Source organism: Strix aluco, chromosome 11 (assembly GCF_031877795.1).
Source record: "Strix aluco isolate bStrAlu1 chromosome 11, bStrAlu1.hap1, whole genome shotgun sequence".
Taxonomy (NCBI): domain Eukaryota; kingdom Metazoa; phylum Chordata; class Aves; order Strigiformes; family Strigidae; genus Strix; species Strix aluco.
Genome location: NC_133941.1, coordinates 13754846 through 13767421, shown reverse-complemented (window position 1 = coordinate 13767421; position 12576 = coordinate 13754846). Strand labels below are relative to the sequence as shown.

Below are 12576 nucleotides of genomic sequence, written 5' to 3'. Positions count from 1 at the left end.
AGAGTGACTTTCAGGGGTACTGCAGGAACACAAGCATACAGTCACAAGCACAGTGAAGTTGTTTGACAGAATTGGAGTAAAAAAAGTTAACACAGATTTACATTTTTATGACAAAGATCAATTAATACACTTCCAGTATGTAAGAAAACAAGTCTACAACAGGGGAGACATTTCATACTTACAGAATATGTTGATATTCTCAGTTTCACAGCTGTGTTTCTTAGAACATTTAACTGGAAAGAAACGTATGCCATAGAAATAACTGCTATCATCTCCCATCAATCTGCTTCCAACATTGAACAGCACTACATCTGTTACTCGGACAATTCATGTACCTGCTACAAACTATGCTGCTCTGGAGTACGTGAGTACAGCCACGCAAATGCACATTCTATTGAAGTACAGGGGGAAGAGGATACAGGTAAAGAAATGTTTTCTCTGCTTGCCTAGCCTGTAATAAAGTGTGGATCTGTCTATGAGCTGAACCTAGCAGTAGGCCCGTAGGAGCTGATGGGAGGCTGCGGTCGGTTCCTTAGGAGACACAAGCAGTTGGAGTGGCCCATGCTCCTGAAAATGCCTCCCACTATGACCTGAACTACTGCATTGCGATGGGAAAAGGTACAACTCGGAGCATTGACCTTCTAGGAACGCTACCTGATACGCCTGTACTGGGGAAGCAGCTGTGGAGGAGGAAGGTGCCCCAAAACTAGGATCCAGTCTATATGGCGGCCTAGGTTGGATCACCTTGAGATCAAGTAGGCAAGAATCCAACCACGAAGGATAAATAAGGCATTTGGGGTACAATCTGTGTAAAAATGTGTCAGCTGCAAAGGTCGTATGACATAAAGGTAAGAGGCAGAAAAAACCCCAAGCATTTACATGTCATCTTTCCACCAACATAACATTTCAGGTCAGGCCCTCAGGAGGTGGTGATGGAAACCCTCGTGTACACAAACACCCCCCATGCTTGGTGATTCACAGGCAAGTCTGGGCTGAGTGTGAAAGACTGAAGTTCCACTGAAAACAAACTATTCAAGAAACACTGGTGTTGGTCCGCCACTTATAATCATGAGAGTCTGGATTAAATTAATCCTTGGTGTAATTTACTTTCCAATACAAAGAAAGTTGATCTGTACGCATATTATCCAAAGAGATGACCTGATCTATGTCCCTATGCAGTGTTCTGAGATACAGTCCAAATAACACGTCTCTGAGCATCACCTGCGTGAGGCCTCTAGAGTCATCAGTTTGCAATACGCGTAACGAAGAACAGAACTGAACCATCAGGAACCTGGCTCCTGGTGCACTTCTACACGCCGTTTAGTCCTTTGGGTCTGACTTACCATCACAGCAAGTTTTCCACAATTTGACTGAGTTTATGTTTCAGAATTTAAAATACAGACATCAGTCCTTGGCATGTTTCGCAGTGACCATCCCTGCTGCAACTCGGTGGTTTGCTGTTTAAAGCGTCTGAAGTGAGCAACTGTTATTCCAGAATTCCGTTCTTCAACGTTTCACTTCTCTCCAGAGAAAGCCTCTGAAGATCCTTCCTAACGTCAGGATGATCTTCCAACTCTTCATACAGCGACCGAACAATGTCCAGTTTCCTGTAGTCCATCGGTTTGACCAGACTGCGAACAACCTGCAGACATCTCTCCTTCAGGGTGAACACTGAGGTTGAAAACAAACACACACACGATCTCGTCACAAGGGCTCTCATTGACTGCTGCCGCCAACCCACGAATACAGAACAGGACACGCCGCAGCGTCATCCACAACCCACTAGGCTTGCGAGAAAGAGAGGAAAAAACCTTGTTTCTTGTCACGAGGCGCCCTACGGAACCCAGACATCTACAAACGAGAGGCATGTCCACAGCTCTGTTCCACACACCGCCTCTGCTCTAGCTAGAAACCCACCCCAGCTCTTCCTATCTTTGAGGCAGATTATTCAAGTATGTGATTTCTCACTAGATCACTGAAGTCCAAAGAGATCAAGCACAAAATTCACGGGTTTCCATGCAGCCCTGGTCTGGTTACCTGGCAGGGTGATGTCTGCTTTATTCACGTTGGGGGCCGCTACAAACAGCTCCTGCTGATTGACGAGGAGTCCGTCGTTCGTCCCCGCGTCCCGGAAGAGCCAGAGGTGACCTGGGAGAGAAAACGCCGCAGTTACGGCAGTTTGAACGCGCGGTTTTGAGGGAGAACCGGAAGGAACCGATCAGCTCCGCGTTTAGAGGCCGCGGCCCCGGCGGCCCTGCGCGATCGTGGTGGGGGTGTCACCGAGGTGGGTGGCGGAGAGGAAAGGGGGGACCTGCCGGCAGCAACTTCCCCCCCCACCCCCGGTACCCACCCCGGTAGCTGTGCATGATCCTCCCGGTGCGCGGCTGCAGGACCGGGTAGCGCTGCGGCCTGCCCTCGAAATCCACCCAGATCGGGAGGACGGAGCGGGGGCTGCGGTTGTTGAAGACGACCTCGGAGAGTTCGCGGGTGTTAACGGAGCGCAGGTACGGCCCGCCCACACCCGGGCCCCGTCCCCCCACCCCCGGCCCGGGCCCCGGCCCCGGCCCCGGCGGCGACATCCCCGGACCCGCTCCCTCCGCCCGGCGACGCGCATGCGCGAAAAGGGGCATGGGGACAGGCCCGCCCCCTTGGCGCATGCGCGTCGCCGGGGCCTTGTCCGCGACATGGCGGCCGTGAGGGGCGGACCGAGAAACAACCCTGGCTGCGCTTCTACCCGAAACTAGGGCACTAAACGGAACGGGGCGTGGCGGGGGAATTTGTGCCACGTTAAAGAGGGAAATGCGCTTCTAGGACCTCAGTTACACCTAGGCAGGTCTTGTGAGATGTGATCTGCTGCACAGGGACGTTCTTCCCAGCCATCCCGGCCCTGCTGAAGCTGCCCTGGCAGACTTCTGGCAAAACCTTTTAATCTGACTTCAAACACCGAAGGCTTTAGGTCTCCTACACCCACAAAAGCATTCAGACCTTCTGGAAAAAGGGGTAAGCTTTCTCAGATGAGGTTTTGCTTTCTCAAGGATGTGACAACAGAACCCCTTCAAAACAGCATTTCACACACCAAGGCAGGTTAGTGTATTTTTCACCATAGTACAGGTTACAGCGCTCAAAGTATCAATACAGTGCCTTTTCCTTGTGTCTCAACACCTATCAGCTTTTTCTTTTAGAATACTTCACGTTCTGCAACAAGACTTAGATGAGGGGTCCTTTTGTAATTTCTGGACTGTCCCTCTAGCAGCCCTTGAGGGAGAAGTACGTAAATTGGTAGAGAATGACCCAAGAGAAGCCATCATCTGTCAGTTACATTTTTTTCCAAGCACAGCTGAACATGTAAGAACTGTTGGGGAGGTGCTTGCTGGCCCTTGTTCAAAAGAAGTTGCTTCCCCACTTTCCTTCTATGAGAGGAAAACAGTAAATTCACACCGTGGAAGAAGTACGTATTTCAGATACTTACTCTGAGAAACTGCAGCATTGTGGGATTACACAGCATATATAACCAAAGAGGTCACTGTCTTAACTGGAAAAAGCTGTTCTTTCTCAGTGTCTGGTAGCAATGATCCATAAAACCGGAAGTACAATCTTTTAAGAGAAACTGCTTTAAATTGCACAACTCATAGCACCGCTTCACATTTGTAAGAGCAGAGACACACATGTATCACTGTATGTCTTCCCATTCCTGCCTCAAACTCATGGTTTCCTATGACATACGACACAATTATGTGAGGCCATACATTTTAGTGACAAGTACTGAAAATATAAATTCTCTGCAGCAGTCAGTAATCTTGGTTCCCATCTCCTGGTGTTAGTTAAAGCTGAGTTTGCTGTGTCATGTCAGTCCAATTTGAATCTATTTAAGGTTAGCTGTGGTTTAAAAAACAAAACATGACCCTATAACCTTCCAGGCCAAAAGGGATGACTGGCATTTTACTAAGCTCATTCTAATTAGAAAGCCACCTCATAAAACAACTGCGTGCATCACCTTGACACTGTCATGTAAGCCATGCAGTGTGGGAAAGAAATGGATGCTGTTGGCACTACATTTACTACAGAGTAGTCTTTCTGGATAAAAAAGGACTGCATCATCCTTCACTGGACATGGACCAGAAAAAGAATACAATTAAGACTTATGTCCTATGCAAAACTTCTAAAACTTTAATACTTGTTAATTCACCTCTGAACACTTACACATACTTAGCATGAATACACTTTAATGAAAATGGCAAACCGGTAACTAGTGTTTTCAGTCTCTGATGAGCAAAGAGTAAGAGGCCTGAGAAATCACAGTACATTCACAGAAGAAAAAAAATATTTGCCACCAAGTTATTCAACAGGTAATATATTTTCTGTAAATACTGTGTCATAACTACAGCAGTTAAATCACCTAATAAATTTAAACATATTGCCACCCTGATGTGTCTACAGCAGACACTGAAAACACAAACTTTTTAAAGTAATTGCCAATAGTATCTGTGTTCTCAGATCGTAACTACAGACAGTATGCTAAGGCTGCGTGTTACCCCCATGGCAGTGGTACATTAAAATATGTATTAGATATTTACTAATAATTAGCACTAAATTAGGGTAACAGGTAAGAAAAACAGTAGCATCAGCATACTCTTTACTAATTGGCATTTGCTTAGCAGGCCATAAAAAACAGATATTGGTTTATTATCTTAGTTTATGTTTAGGCAATGGTATAAATTAGAAAACTTCAATTTGGGAAAATCCTATGTTAAAGAGATACTACCTCTAAACCCTTCAAGATGACAGTCTTGGTAGTCCTGTTAGTCATTTTAAAGATAGATACACAATTTCTACAGTCTGGGAAGTAAATTAACTGTTACGTCCGAAGCTGCTTCAACATGTTTTCTACTATAAGCAGAGGAAATACACATTTAACTGAGAAATACAATGGACACGGTAGAGAAGACTCAGGCAAAGGAAAGCATTACTAATTCCACTACTGAATTTCAGTTTCGGTGGCAGGGAGGAAAGAGGTGATTTGAATAACAAGGTTTCAGAACACTTAGTACATCTGGTAGCTCTCAAGTTGATCCCTGGTTTAATATTTGTGTTAGACAATTTCTACATGTGTTGTTTGGTTTTTTTTCCTCAGGAATTGACAGACCTGTGCTCTCAGGTGTCTGCTTTACCAGACTGCCGTTCAGGAAATTCTGGAGGTATTGCTTGTTTTCTTCCACGCAGGTTACCAGAATGATCTTTTTTCTTCTGCTCTTTCCCAGGTGCGTTTCAGAAGATACACTGCAGCGTGAAGCCCCCCTACATTCACCCATACAGTCTGACCTTTGCGCCAGATGTGTCCCATTCGCGACAAGGCCTACAATCCAAAGAAACAGCCAGAGAGTGGTGGCAACCTCCAGATAAGATAATATGGGTAAATTTGCTTTAGAAATTATTTTTGCTTATTCTAAATCACATCTGAAGGCAATACCAAATTACTCTTTAGGTCCCAAACTGTGTTTAAATGTTACTAATTATTGCTCTAAAAATAGATCATCTCCTGTAATGAAGTCAGCTTACAATTTTTTCCTCAGTATCTTTTCAAACGTGACTAGGTTTGATTTTCTCCCAGAGCACATACCTTGGCAAAGCATTTCTTGTCCTGCGTAAGCAGCGCAGCCCTGCCTGTCCCTGGCGTGCAGATCCGGCCCATCTCTGTCAGGCAGGCTGGATAGAGATCCCAATTCTTCTTCTTTGACCCTATCCTGCAAAATAAATTAGGATCCCCTTTGTGATCACTGAAAAATAGTTAACTGCTGGTCTTTCAGATGTGGATTAGCTCATTCAGGACCACATTTACTGTTAATTTCAACCTGCATTTTTAATACAGAGTACTTCAATACTTAGGTCGGGTTAAGTACCAAACCAGAGAGAACCCTAACCCCGGCCAGGCAAGCACAGGCAGCAGTGGCAGGTAGGCAGTCACTTCAGTGTCACCTCACCTCTTTCCAAATGGCATGTCTGTCACAATAATGTCCACAGAACCAGTCCGCAAAGGGAGGTTGCAGATATCCCACTGAATGATGTCCAAGGGTATGCCCAGGGAAGTGCTGCTGCAAGTGCAAAGACGTTTATCTCAGATATGGTTTACTGAGAGTATTTTTAAATTGAGGAGCTCTATGTTAACAAAAGAACAAATAGGAAAATATGAACAAGGTGGTCAAATGCATCAATGCAAAATGGATTTCTTTACATACAATACTACAGGAGAGGAAAATCACCTGTACTCTTCTCACCTTTCCTTATTCTCATTTTTCTTTAGTAAAGAACAGATGTTGTTTGCTGCTCTCTTTACAGCCTGTGGGTTGTTATCACCAGCAATATGGTAGCAGCTAGGCCATTCTGTAGCTCCCTGGAGAAAATATTGATAATAAGCAACATTAGCATCAACACTACTTAATTGAAAACAAAACAAACAGAAGAATTACCCAAAGATGACAGAATACAACATAGCAACCAGAAGTGGATGTCAAGGATTTTAAAATTCTGTAGCAGGTATCTGTTACAGGTATTATGCACTTTAAAAAGCTCAAAATACTTTTGGATTTAGTTTCTTCCTGCTACAGCTTTGGGAAGAAAAATGAGGCCATTTACAGAAAGTGCATTTGTATCTTTTTAGAAGTTGCTGAGATACTTGTGGAGTTCACTATTCAGTTATTACCAAGAAAACTTACACGCATTATTCAGTTGCAGATACTGTCAAGTTTTATTAAGTTAAAAAATAAAGGAAGAATCACCTCTATTGGTATTGCACCTGTACCACACATGGGATCAACAATGATATCTGTGGGCTGTGGATCACAGAGTCTGAGGAACAGAAGAAAAGATGGTCAGAAAAGTCTTAAAAACGTGAAATTCTATAAAGAAGGAAAACTGAATTATATTAATCACTCTGATTCTACCTTTTTAACAAAAAAACCTATATGAGAATTTTTTCCTTTCATTAATTAGCATTTTATAAGCAGCAATACAGTGAAATACTTTAAAGAATGTGATAGAGTATTTTGAAAATTGGCTAACACTGCAAATGTTTACTTCGCTGGAAAAAATTCACTGTTAATTACAAAGCACACTGTTTTGGCACCTATGCTTTTTTTTGCTTTTTCTTTTTTTTTAAGAATTAACAGAAATGGTTCTTAAGGAAGCAGTGGGGGGATAAAGGGTCTAATTTCTGAAACAAAAGGACTCGCTAACTGAGAATAATATAATACTATGCAGTCCCACTGACCTAAGCATGCCATAAGCGAGAGTTGAACGAAGAGTTGTGGGTCCAAAATGTGTAATGTTTCTTCTATGAAGACTTTCTTCAGTTAATGCAATACCCACAACCACTTCATTGTTGTGAATATTCAGAAGAACCTAAAGAAAAACCCTGAAATCAATTTCAGGAGTAACAGAAGTTTTTCGTAGCACACCTGTTATGAGAACCTTGGACGGTAATTTAAAACACAGGAGCTATGTATAAAAAGCATTCTTGGGAGAAAAGCAACACACTGTTTTAATGGCAACAATGGACAAAGTTCAGGAGAGCATTCACACAGAACAAGAATAAGCATTCTATCATGCACACAGATCTTTTACACAAGACTTCAAAAAGTGCTATAACCATTATGCTGACTTTTAAAAAGTTTTGGTTTAGAAGTATGGGGGAGAACTTGGGCAATTCCTGCAAGTCACAGTGAAGCATTTGCAAAGCAACAATAATAATCCTATCACTGGTCCCCTCCACCATATTAATTTGGAAGGTAGAAACACTGTCACAGGACAATGGGCCAGCCCTTAATACACTTGCAAGGAAAACTTTGTTTTTCTGCCCCTCGAAAGCTGTGGTGCCGCTGCACTGGGTGCAGTGATGTTTATCAGTTAACCTGAGGAGGAGGCAACTGTGTTTGCAGAGCAAAAGAGGGACCCGAGGAAGAGGAGAGGTGCCCACACTGGACCACAAGAGATGATTATTATGATAGCCAAAGCACTGGCAAGTGGTGGGGTCTGAGGATGCACATAATGTGCCAGTGAAATTAATGCTTCTGAGGCAGCCATGACTTCAGCATTACCAGTTTTCAGGTCCAGAGTCATCTTTCAAAGGCATTTTGGAGCTCTCTAAGCATCAGAATTAAGAACTGAGAATCTTTACAACAGAAATGTAGGTATTTCCAAGGCACAGCACTATACCTCTACATCAAAGTTAGTCATGTCAGCCTTCCACTGGAAGTGCTCCTGCACAGCTCCACCGAAGTCTCGCGCGGCCTCGTTGGACGTGAAACTGTGCTTGTCTCCTGCTCTATTGCATGTAACACGGAACTTCAACACCTTCACCTCTCCTTCGCTTGTCTTCCCATCGCCAGCCTGGCTCGCACTCCCAGAACCTGCCTGCGATTCGCCTTTAGCATCCGATTGTTCATTATCTTCCCCTTCCTCCCCATTTCGGGATGCCACTCCTTGGGTCTCTTCCATATCCTGGCCGCTAGCGGGTTCTACACCCGCAGCGTTTTGGGCACAGTCCTCCCGTTTACCAGCATCTTTCTGATCTGTTCCTTCCTCTTCTCCATCCTCATTCAACTTCTCTTTGCTTGCACCGCTCTGCAGATTATGTTTTTTGCGTTTTGTCTTTTTCTTTTTTAAGCTGTTGTTCAGCTCCCAAACTTTCAACGGATCGGTCCAAGGCAGTTTTTTAACCAAATCTTCCAAATCCTTTAGAGCATCTTCCTTCAAAAGACAAAAAAAGTTGTTCTTTGAAGTCATTCCATCCCTTTAAAAACAATCCTTTTTTAAAATCTCTCAAATTAGTTTCCTAAACGTGTAACCCACTACACATTTATGCAAAGCTTACAGGTTTTTGTGAGATTTTTGCCATAACCAAACTAAATTGCACTTAAAGTCACAGGACCCATAGTATTTCACCATTTGTCTTGTCCAATAAACAGCTAACACTACATTAAATGACCCAAGTGGTACTTTACTGTCCCGTGCCTACGTGTGTCCTACGAGCACGGTATCAGCTCTCATCCTAGATTCTGCCGATGCAACATATTTAACTGATGATGTGAGACCACGCGACCGCACGAGCCAGATTTTACAAGTCAGCCAAGAGGAACTGTGAGAGTATCACAAATAAAATGAAAAAACCTTGTTAATGAAACTACTCTTAAATTTAAAAAGCCACTCCAAACCCCAGGACTGATTGAAAAATGAGGAGTAACTCACCTTGTTTTCTTTAAATTGATAGTCTTTGAACTCCTGAACAACAACAAATAAGTTATCCACTGACCTTAGGCGATGGACCTAGAAGAAATGAAACCACAGCGGCACGTCACTGATCAGGTACGCCGAGGGGACTGCGTGTAGTGTCGTTAGAATTTGGCCGTCTACACCTAGAGTTAAGAGCACGTTTTTCCACTCGTGTTCACGTGGGGGCTGTCGCTTTACGCGCAGAGCCGGGCTCCTTGCGCCGACTTCAGCTGCGTCTCTGCCTTCATCTACCCTCGCCAACCCAGCCTAAAGCCGGACCTGGCTCCTGAAACCCAGCCTGCCGAAGCGCAACTCTGACGCGTTTCTCCTAACGGCCGCCTCGCAGACGAGAGCCTCTGGCTCATCCAGGGCCCTGCCGTAACGCTGCCGCTCCCCGGGACACAGCCGCGGCCGGGCCCCGCCGGCGGACCGGGGAGCCCTCACGGACCTGCGGCAGGCCCCGGGCCGGGACCTCGAAGTAGATCTTCCCCCGGTCCCTGCTGATCCTGGAGGCCGAGCCCAGCTTCTCCTGCACCTCCTCGGCCGCCGTCAGCTCGAACCCGGTGGGCACAGTGGCGCCGATAACGGCCGCGAGCCCCGCGCCCTCCTCGGGCGGGCCCGGAGCTGGAGCCGGACCCTGGCCCGCCGTCGCCGTGTCCGCCTCCGGTTCGGCCATGCCGGGCCGCCGCTGGACAGTGACCGGTGACCGCCGGGCCGAGCCGCGCCGGCGCCTCCCGCCGCCCAACCGGCCCCACGCGCCGCAGCCGCCCCGCCCCTTCCGCTTCCGGGCCGGGCGCGCGCTCCGCGCCTGCGCACTGGCGGCAGCGCCCCCTGCTGCCCGGCGGCTGCGTGCAGGGCCCCGCTGTTCGCTGCGGGCGGGAGGCGGCGCCCGGGCCCCGCAGAGCGCGGCGGGCTCGGAGCGCACCGGGCCCGGCCGGCGGGAACGGCCCAGCTCGCTGCCCCCGCCCCTCCACCGGCCGCTTGTTTCTGCCCAGGCGCGTCAGTGAGGCAGCTGTCGCCGGTGCCGGTGGCCCGGGAAACATTCCTGCCGGGAGAGCGGGCTTGTGTCTGACACCCGGCTGTGAGAAAACTGAGGTAGATTTTTGCCCTGAGGGGTAGTAAATAGGAAGCTGTAACCAAAAATCCCAAGGGAAGGGGGAAGGATCCGTGCAGGCCGCGGGTCTGTGCGCGTTTCCTCTCTTCTCACACGACACCGGCCCTGGACGTTCTCCTCGGGGAGCGTTCACGGAAGGGAGCCAGCGGGTTACGCTTTCGCAAGGTTGCAAATGCAGTTTCAGGCCATGGTCCCGGTGTGGGTGGGTGGCCAACAGCTCCCCTTGTGCCCCTGAAGCCTTTTGGGGCCTGGATGCAGAAATGTCCGGTGTGAGGGTTGGGCCGCGCAGGTTTTTGGCTGAGCAGCTGGCCGGCTCTGCCAGCTGAGCCCTGACGCGGCACCTGAGCCGTGACTGCCCCAGGATTCACTTCCCTTTGGGTGGCAAGCCACGGGTGGCCATTTCCTTTTTTTTTTTTTCCTTGTTATAAAAAGTACTGGATTTCCTTGATCTTCTGGCTATTGTCTTTGGCATGTTTCCAGCACTAGAATTGATTTTTAAATAAAAATCTAGCCACTAAATGTTTTCTCAGGAGGCACAGAAAGAGAGATGGGCCACCCCAAACACCTTCCATGGCCATGACTGCGTCAGTATGACAAAGTGTGAACTGCATGAAGCTGAAGAGGCACCGTTTCCCCTCCTCTCTTCTTCAAATCCCGTAGTCTTTACCTTTTCCCAGCATTGCATTTATAAATGTAAACACAACTTGTCCCTGCAGCTCATTCTTCTGCAGTTGCAGTGCGTACTGGCAACAGCACTGTTTGTTTTCGTTTTCCTGCGTACTTTCTGATTCCGCTGTGACATTTTAATAACAAGCAGGATGCCTGAAGTACTGCTCTTGCCATTAAGCCTTCTGAAGCATCGTTTTGCTTTCACAGGAGAAGTGTGTGTGTGAGAGTGTGTCTCTGAGAGGGAAGGTGTGGGTTTCATTCCATCAGTTTATTTTTAATGTGTGATTCGAGTCTGAAAATACAGAATTAAAACCTTGGAATTTGGGTCATAAACATACAGGAGAAATTTTCTGTGAAATGGCTTCTTTGATGAGAACTTAAAAATAAGCTAAAGCGGAGAGAACCACTGGGTTCAGCTTCTTCTGAACCAGAGCTGGCACCTTGTGAGATCTTTTCAGCAGGGTGACAGTGCCACGATGCAGGCTGTGGGGGTGGCCGCGCTGGCATGTATCCCCAAGCGTTACGCCCCTGGTGACTGCTGCAGCAGCCCGTGACACTACACCTTTACTGCAGCATTTTCTAAGTTGTAGATAAAGTCGGGGTGGTTTGCCGGCATCCTGCTTGCAGGCCTCTGCCTGCGGAACAGTGAGGGCCGGCTGGGGCAGCTCCCGCACTCATCCCGCTGCGGCAGCAGGGAGCCTAGGCAGGCCAGGGCCCACGACGTGTGTCTTGCTGCTCGCGTTGATTTTACAGCTTTTGCTTACCTCTGTGCTGCCACAAGGCCTGTAGCAAGGGAGAGCGTTGTGATTCAAGTAGGATAAACTAACTCAGCTTGCTGAGCTGCTTTCAGTAGCAGAATTTTCAGCATATTTTGATAAAGGTGTTTGCCAGACGCTTAAATTAATTCCATATGTCTGGCCTAGCAGCAGCAGCTCTGACCTTTCCTGGTTGGTCTCAGATTGAAAGGTGAGAACTGGTAATCAGCCTGCTATGCTTCAGCTCTTGAAATGTGTCCAGGCACCACTCGCAGAATCATTTCCTGCCAGTGGCCAGGTCCTACATTAGCTGAAGACATCTGCTTGTCTGATACCTATGCGAGGCTGTTTCTTAGAATAACACCACACTTTGCTTGCAGGTTTCCTCCGAACATCTCCTGACGTGCTCTGTAACTGTAGAGCTGAAGCATCCTTCACTTTGAAGAGGTGGAGACGTTACCTTTACAAATGGCAGACGCAGCACCGCATGGCACAATGCGTGACAGTGGGTGCAAGGAGGAATTTTCGCCTAAGGATTCAGGACAAACCCTCCCATGTGGGAGGCACGCTGGCAGCGTAATACGTGTGACTGCGTTAACGTTTTTGTTAAGATCTTATCCTGAGTAGGGCCCCATGCAGGCAATTAGAGGATAATCCTCCCATGTGATCTGGAAGGTGCAGGCTCAGCTGTGTGAGTGTCTGAGTGTCCTCAGCTGCCACTGAAATTGCTGTATTTATTGAACTCTTATGAGAATTTTGAGGTTGCATTCAGTG

At 47.1% G+C, this 12576-nt stretch overlaps 2 protein-coding genes across 3 annotated transcripts; both read right to left on the bottom strand.

Moving 5' to 3' along the window:
• Positions 1 to 86: 86 nt before the first annotated feature.
• On the bottom strand, positions 87 to 2591 carry LOC141928238 (von Hippel-Lindau disease tumor suppressor-like). Its single transcript, XM_074836119.1, has 3 exons — positions 2351 to 2591; positions 2038 to 2148; positions 87 to 1671 (listed from the first exon to the last, which is right to left on the bottom strand). Exons 1-3 carry the CDS (start codon positions 2577 to 2579, stop codon positions 1487 to 1489), a joined length of 525 nt encoding a protein of 174 aa, XP_074692220.1. The 5' UTR covers positions 2580 to 2591; the 3' UTR covers positions 87 to 1486.
• Positions 2592 to 4139: 1548 nt separating this feature from the next.
• Positions 4140 to 10033, bottom strand: THUMPD3 (THUMP domain 3 tRNA guanosine methyltransferase). 2 transcript variants are annotated; one of them, XM_074836117.1, is made up of 9 exons: positions 9713 to 10033; positions 9241 to 9318; positions 8209 to 8742; positions 7265 to 7395; positions 6774 to 6843; positions 6273 to 6388; positions 5979 to 6086; positions 5618 to 5741; positions 4140 to 5353 (listed from the first exon to the last, which is right to left on the bottom strand). In XM_074836117.1, the coding sequence occupies exons 1-9, from the start codon at positions 9938 to 9940 to the stop codon at positions 5222 to 5224; spliced, it is 1521 nt and encodes a 506-aa protein (XP_074692218.1). In that variant the 5' UTR covers positions 9941 to 10033; the 3' UTR covers positions 4140 to 5221. The 2 variants fall into 2 exon arrangements, with proteins under 2 accessions (XP_074692218.1, XP_074692217.1); XM_074836116.1 differs by having other exon boundaries at positions 5979 to 6089; positions 9713 to 10032.
• Positions 10034 to 12576: the final 2543 nt, after the last annotated feature.

Excerpts from the sequence above, each read along its gene's own strand:
- LOC141928238 (XM_074836119.1), bottom strand. The coding sequence starts at position 2,579 with ATGTCGCCGCCGGGGCCGGGGCCGGGGCCCGGGCCGGGGGTGGGGGGA. Across the intron at positions 2,149-2,350 it reads GATCATGCACAGCTACCGGG|GTCACCTCTGGCTCTTCCGG; the intron begins GTGGGTACCGGG and ends TTTCTCTCCCAG. Across the intron at positions 1,672-2,037 it reads AGCAGACATCACCCTGCCAG|TGTTCACCCTGAAGGAGAGA; the intron begins GTAACCAGACCA and ends TTTCAACCTCAG.
- THUMPD3 (XM_074836116.1), bottom strand. The coding sequence starts at position 9,940 with ATGGCCGAACCGGAGGCGGACACGGCGACGGCGGGCCAGGGTCCGGCT. Across the intron at positions 8,743-9,240 it reads ATCAATTTAAAGAAAACAAG|GAAGATGCTCTAAAGGATTT; the intron begins GTGAGTTACTCC and ends TGTCTTTTGAAG. Across the intron at positions 6,844-7,264 it reads CTCGCTTATGGCATGCTTAG|ACTCTGTGATCCACAGCCCA; the intron begins GTCAGTGGGACT and ends TCTGTTCCTCAG.